The sequence below is a fragment of the Gekko japonicus genome, unplaced genomic scaffold (assembly GCF_001447785.1).
Source record: "Gekko japonicus isolate JY-2015 unplaced genomic scaffold, Gekko_japonicus_V1.1 scaffold60, whole genome shotgun sequence".
In the NCBI taxonomy this organism is placed as follows: Eukaryota; Metazoa; Chordata; class Lepidosauria; order Squamata; family Gekkonidae; genus Gekko; species Gekko japonicus.
This window is the reverse complement of record NW_015167528.1, coordinates 1,442,252-1,448,514: the sequence shown is the minus strand read 5'-3', so window position 1 is coordinate 1,448,514 and position 6,263 is coordinate 1,442,252. Positions and strand designations below refer to the sequence as shown.

General features: G+C 48.1%; 1 protein-coding gene across 1 annotated transcript in view; it reads right to left on the bottom strand.

Annotated features, from left to right (window-relative positions):
* IRX2 (iroquois homeobox 2) overlaps positions 1-6,263 on the bottom strand; it is a 49,297-nt gene that overhangs the window by 28,039 nt on the left and 14,995 nt on the right. The window contains exon 8 of the mRNA XM_015413319.1: positions 4,017-4,106. Within this exon, the coding sequence (XP_015268805.1) occupies positions 4,017-4,106 (90 nt within the window). The remainder of the gene's footprint in view (positions 1-4,016; positions 4,107-6,263) is intronic.

Sequence of the window (6,263 nt, the reverse complement as noted above, 5' to 3'; positions counted from 1 at the left end):
TTTCACAACCATTTTTCATAGCATCACAATCAACAGCATTGATATTACAGTCCTTCAACAGCTTTTGTACACTTTGCACATTCCTATGAGCAAACTTTACATGCCATGCATAGAAACAGTCCTTGTGATCACATGCAGATGATTTTATGGCCCATTAGTGTCCATTTCATCATCACTAGTAACAGCAATGTTTCTTAGATGATGAAAATTTCCATGTTCTTCAATCATTAGCTCAACACCATCTTTATGCCAAATTTTGCCTTGGCCCTGATCAAGATTAATTTTAAAACCAGTTGCTATGATCCTCATAGTGGATATGAGGCAGATAGTGGCCTCAGGAACAAAAAATGCAATCTTTGAGTATAACTTCCTCAATTTCACCACATGTATTCAAAATGTTCAGCACAACAGTTCCAGTTCCTTCCACAGCTAATTCTTGACCATTAACTTGTTGCAAATTAGGCTTTTTCTCTCTATCCAAATCAACAAACCATTCAACAGAGTTTGCAATATGTAAATAACTTCCCGAATCCAAAACCCATAGAGCTTTAGCATCAGATTCTCTGCCATTAATAGACAATGCATGCACATTTCCACTCTGGTTTACATCTACAGCATCTGGCTGTGTTTTATTAAGAAAGAATATAGGCCTTTTCCTAGTCTGCTTGCTGGTAGCATTTGGCCTTCCACTCCCACGCCCCCTAGAGGCTCCTATTTCAGTGGGAGTCTGCGTGGTGCAGTCTCTTTCATCTTGCGCAGGTTTAAACTGGCATTGTTTGTCGAGATGACCAGATTTTGCACATATAAAACATTTAACTTATTTCTTTACATTTCCTCTTTCATAAGCAGGCTTCACTCTAAGAACTGACATGCTATCAGGGAGCTGGGACATTTCTCTTCTATTCCCCTCAGCTTCCAAATAAGAAATTGCATAATCAATGGTTAATTTCTCTACTCCCTTCAAAAACGCAACTTCATGAGCCTAGTCTTTTGTTAAAGAGCCCAAAATTACAGCAATAACAGTATCATCAGTTGGTGTGCTTCCTATTGCCTTTAGGTCATTGAAAGTATCCATAATGTTGTTCAAATGTGCACTTATTGAGTCTCCATCTCTCATCTTTGCATTAATCAGACGCTGAAAGAGAAAGAAATAGTTAGCTCTCGTTTTCCCATTGTATTTTTCATCTAGTTGGTTTATCATTTCTTTTGCAGATTTTCATGTTAAAAGCTTTTGATTATCACTTGCAATGACACTCCCAAGGATTAAAGATTTTGCAAAACCATCTTTCTCTTTTAATTTTTCCTTTTGTGGATCATCTGCAGGAGCATCACTAGTGAGTACATGCAGAGCAGATTGAGATTCTAGAGCACACTCAATTGATCCCTTCCACCAGTTGTAATTTGTTCTAGATAAAGGTGGAATATTGAAGAAAGAAAGATTCTTTGAAACAGCCATATTTTACTTTACGGATCTTTTTGACAGAGGCAAAGCAGTGAACAGGCGTCTGGTCAGCGTGGAGTTAAACGAACTTCCTTTGATCTCCCTCTTCCAGCAGCATGATTCAGCCCCAGGGATCCTTCGCATAGAGCAGCAGAAAACAAATCTTCTCTCCCCTTCTGTCCAGCCTGCAACAAGGCTAGAAAATCTCTAGAAAGAGGAACAAACTTTTCTCTGCTCCCACTTAATCCAGAAAATGTTTCCAAAAAAAATAAATCTGTGCTATTCTTAAAAGTTTCTAAGTAAACTCATACACACATGCATTGTCAGCTTTGTGCAGAAAGGAATGAGCTGGGCGCCCATAACCTTTGTTGGGATTCTTTTTAAGTAAGTCAGCAGAGTATTAAGAGACTGAGTCCATGGTGTGTTTTAAAATATAAAAGTTTACTATAAACCTAACATGGGAAAAAGGTACACAGGATGTAAAATAACAAAGAGCTAATATGGCTACATCCTTACAGCTAAAAGGTAAAACGGGAAGAGAATGGCGTCTCCTTCTCAGTCAGAACAAAGAGAGGAAAGAGAAGCCAATGTGCTAAATACTTGACACATTGGTTTCCAATCAGACTAGCAAGTTAGCTCCAAAGTTCCCGGGCATTCTATTGTCTAAACAGATTGGGTACAAACGAACATGTGACTTCCTGTTGATCATAACAAACATCATTAACCCTTTAAATACTGAAGTGTTTTGATTTGTATATAAAACATAACAATATCAAGGGCTTAAAAAGTTGACCTTACGCGTTTCGGCCAAATAGGCCTTCCTCAGAGGTCATGCATATGTGGCAAGATGGTTAATAATTATATTCACATAAACACAATCACAATTCACAAGTAAAAAGCAGTTGTGAATACTGTGGGAACACAATCAAAGAAGGAAATGTTTGGACCATAAGTTTATTTTATAATCACTGGGCTAGTGATTGCACTTTAAAGGTCTTATGTGCATATTTATCCTGTGCCTGGTGATTTTACTTCTGAACAATTTACTTTATGGTCCTTATTGAATCTATACTTTGTATATATTTCTGATTGTGTTTATGTGAATATAATTATTAATCATCTTGCCACATATGTATGACCTCTGAGGAAGGCCTATTTGGCTGAAACGCATAAGGTCAACTTTTTAAGCCCTTGATATTGTTATGTTTTATATACATTGTTTGTAATTGGGCCCCTATATATGTTTTTAAATTTGTTATTATCAATAAATACATGTACCTTTTTTTATGGAAAGGTGTTAATATTGGCCCTCCTTTTCACTAACCTTTCTTTGGTTCTGGAGTTTATTGTTAGGTTCAGTTTTTTTCCCTTCTTGTTTCTGCTGTTTTGATTTGTAACACCCAACACCTGGCCACAGAGTTGGGTGTACCACTTCAGAATAGTGGGAGCTCATAAACTTCCCTCTTGTTTAAAAAAAATAATCCAGATCCCCACGCATCTAGCGCTGTTAAGTCCCCGAAGAGGCCTCACTGGAATGCTTCAGGCGGCATCTCTGTGCAGGGATTTGAAGGGGGATGCAGAAGCATACAGTAACTCTGTCTCCAGTCTGAAGCGGGAGGGTCCAGACCTCGGTTTATCTTCCCAGGGAAAGCGAGGCACAAGTCCTTCTGACGTCAACGGGACAGGAAAACTGGGACGGTCGTGTCTCCCCTCCCCCGAGAACTGACTCCGTTCGCCTTTTAAGCATTGTAAAGCCCTGCCCGGACCGTGTAAACTTCCGTGTCAGCAAAGGAGGAAGGCCGGCTGGCCACCCCCACCGAGATTATTCGCTTCTGCCAGGCTCCCACCCGGCGGCTGCGCCAAGGCCCGCAGGGGAGGGGCGGGCGTGAAGAGCCGGAGTCGGTGAAGGCGATCCCCTTGGAAGAGGCTTGGACAGCCCGTGGGCAGTGTTCCCTCTCAGCTGAGTTAGTGTGAGCCAGCTCCCAGTTTTTTAGCCTCTGGCTCACATATTTTTCTCTTAGCTCAGGAAGGCGGGCTCCAGAGCCAACTGATTTATGCAGTAGCCAGAAGGCTCGCTCACCACTTTAATGACAGGAGCTCACAAAGCAGGATTTTTGCTCGTCAGACTCCACAGCTTAGAGGGAACATTGCCCGTGGGTGTTCTCGCCCAACATTCCCACGCCGGGGACGGGAGGGAAGGGAAGGGTCTCCCCTTCCCCGACTCCGCTGCGCCTTCCCGCTGGGGCTGCGGGGCTTCGCGTCACCAAGAGTGGCTGCCCGGAAAGGCCTTCTCTCCTCTCCTCTCCTCTCCTCTCCTCTCCTCCTTCCCCTTCCCCTTCCCCTTCCCCTTCCCCTTTCTCTTTCTCTTTCTCTTCCCCTCGCCTCTCCTTGCCGTCTTCTGCAGCAGCGCATGATTGAAATGTAAGCTGCAGCCTGGGGAGGGGGAGAGACCCGGCGGCGCAGGCGGCCTCCAGGCCTCCTCACCCGGGAGCCGTTGCCAGGGCTATTTGAGCGTCACTCCCGCCGTCCAAGCCCGAAAGGACAGATCCACCCGACCGCGTGCGCTCATCCTCACCTTGACAGGTACCGCGCGAAGCCCGGATGCTCTTCCAGACGGCGCGTCTCCGTCCGCAGCCCGGTGAAACCGACACTGGCGCCCAGGCGACTGCCGAGGAAAGCCGTGCTCCCCCTTCTGCGCAGTTGTTAAGGGAGTTTGGCTCCCTTCTCCGCCTCGGCGGTCCTCCTAGGGCAGGAAGGCGGTATAGGAATGTGGTGAATAAATGAATATATAATATTTGGAAGAAAATGGGACGGGATAAGGGGAATGCTCCCTCTAAGCTGTGGAGTCCTGTGAGCAAAAATTCTCCTTTGTGAGCTCCTGGCATTAAAGTTGTGAGCAAGCGATTTGGACGCTGCAATAATTAGTTTACTCTGGAGCCCTCCTTCCTGAGCTAAGACAACAATGTGTGAGCCGGAGGCTAAAAAGCTGTGAGCTGGTTCACACTAACTCAGCTTAGAGGGAACACTGGATAAGGGTCGCCAGCGACCTGGAAGGGAGAAAATGCCCCGCCCCGCTTAGTCCCGGCTCAGTAGGACGCTCTTTACCAGGCGGTGTTATTGACTTCCGTTGCCGTGGGAAGTTTCACTTACCCGTTCCCACGTCTTCAGTTTTTTACTGAAGGGTCAGGACATTTTCTTTTCTTCCAGTTGTTGGCACCGGGGGGGTGGACTATCCGACCAAGGTGACCCACCCCTTGATCTCAACCGACCACTTTGGCGCTTCGCTCGCTTTCGCCGCCCACTGAAAGCAAAGGAACTGCGAAGCGTGCCTCTGGGCGCCTGGTGCTCCCAGCAGGGTTAACAGTCACTTTCCCGTCGCCAGTGGACATCCGTTTGCTTCAACGAACTGTGGGGGATTTGGGTCGTTTTGACAGCAGCCAAGGAAGCGAGAAGCTAAAGGGCGGTTCCGAGCTCTTCCGGCCGGACTCCAGGGTGCAAAAAGCGGGCCGGGGATCTAGCTGGCATCTTACTGCCCCCTGGGTCGGCTGTTCCTGAGCTCATCGTTTGACAAGAAGTGTCCTTTGTTGTCCTGGTCGCCCGAGCTGAATCGCTCGCAATTGGCGCGGAAAGTCGGACATGTGCGCGTGTGTGTGGCGGTGGAACGTCATGTGCGCGACGTCGGGGGGAGCCGGCAATCCCAGAGAAGGCCCGCTTCAGTCCCGAGAGCCCTCCGCTCCTGTCCGTAGGCAACCAATAGCTGGGCCTACATTGAGGGATCGTCGTAGCAAAGACTGTAGGAAGGGGGGGGGGACGACTTTGAAATGTGCCGATTTCGGAGCCCAACCCTGGGGGAGGGGTTGTCTCACGGGAGCCTCTTTGGAACGAATGATGACGCGGGGGCTCAAAAACCTCTCCCCCCCTGCCGGGCGTTTGCAAATGAGCGGTGACTCTTCGCCGGCTCCCGCAGATGGTGTCCACTGCCCTATGATTTCGTTTGCACTTGGGGGGCTCTAACCCCTCACCTGGCCGGCGAGCGCAGCAGGAAGGGCTCCATTTCTCACGCGCACCAGAGCTTGGGCTGCCTCCGCGCATGTTAGGATAGCGGTCCCTGTGCTACAGCGACCCTCCTGGACGAGGAGTTTGCTTGTCTACCCAGGATAATCGCCTTGCGAATGGTTCGCTACTATGGGCGCAGTCGTCAGTGACTTGTGGGTGCAGGTTTGGTTTCTCCAGAAATAGACATAGTGCTGTCTATTTCTACACTCAGATCCTATTCTATTGCAGAGTGACTCCGATTTAAACACACCCCTTTCAGTAGGAGAGGAATCACACTGGGTTTAGAGTGGAGTCACTCTGCAAGGGAGGCGTTAACGCCGGTTTCAGCGCAGAGCAGGCTTCTGCGGCGTTGCAGCCATCCCGAATTTGCAAAGCGAGCGATCCCTAAAAGTACTACAGCGCTCTATGGATCTTGGATTTGGGGACTTGGAATCGGTTTCCCCGGACTTTCCCCACCCCAGTCGGATCGATTTGCGCCCCACAAAGCGCCTTCCGACTCCCCGGCTTGGAGCTAAGCGAGACAAAGCGGGTAACGCCGGAGGCGGCCCGCGGAAAGGCGGGGCGGGGGGGAGCAGACGGGCGACTCGCGGCCTTTTAATTGCTCCTTTTAAACCTGTTATTACGACGTTAACTGCTTAAGTATATATTGCTGCCTTTTATTGCCTTGATGTGACAAATTAAAACATACCCTTCTGAAAAACGGCATTCACGGGGAGGGGAGGGGAAGGGGGGCGAAGCTGTCAGGCCGAATTAATGGACGGGGGGG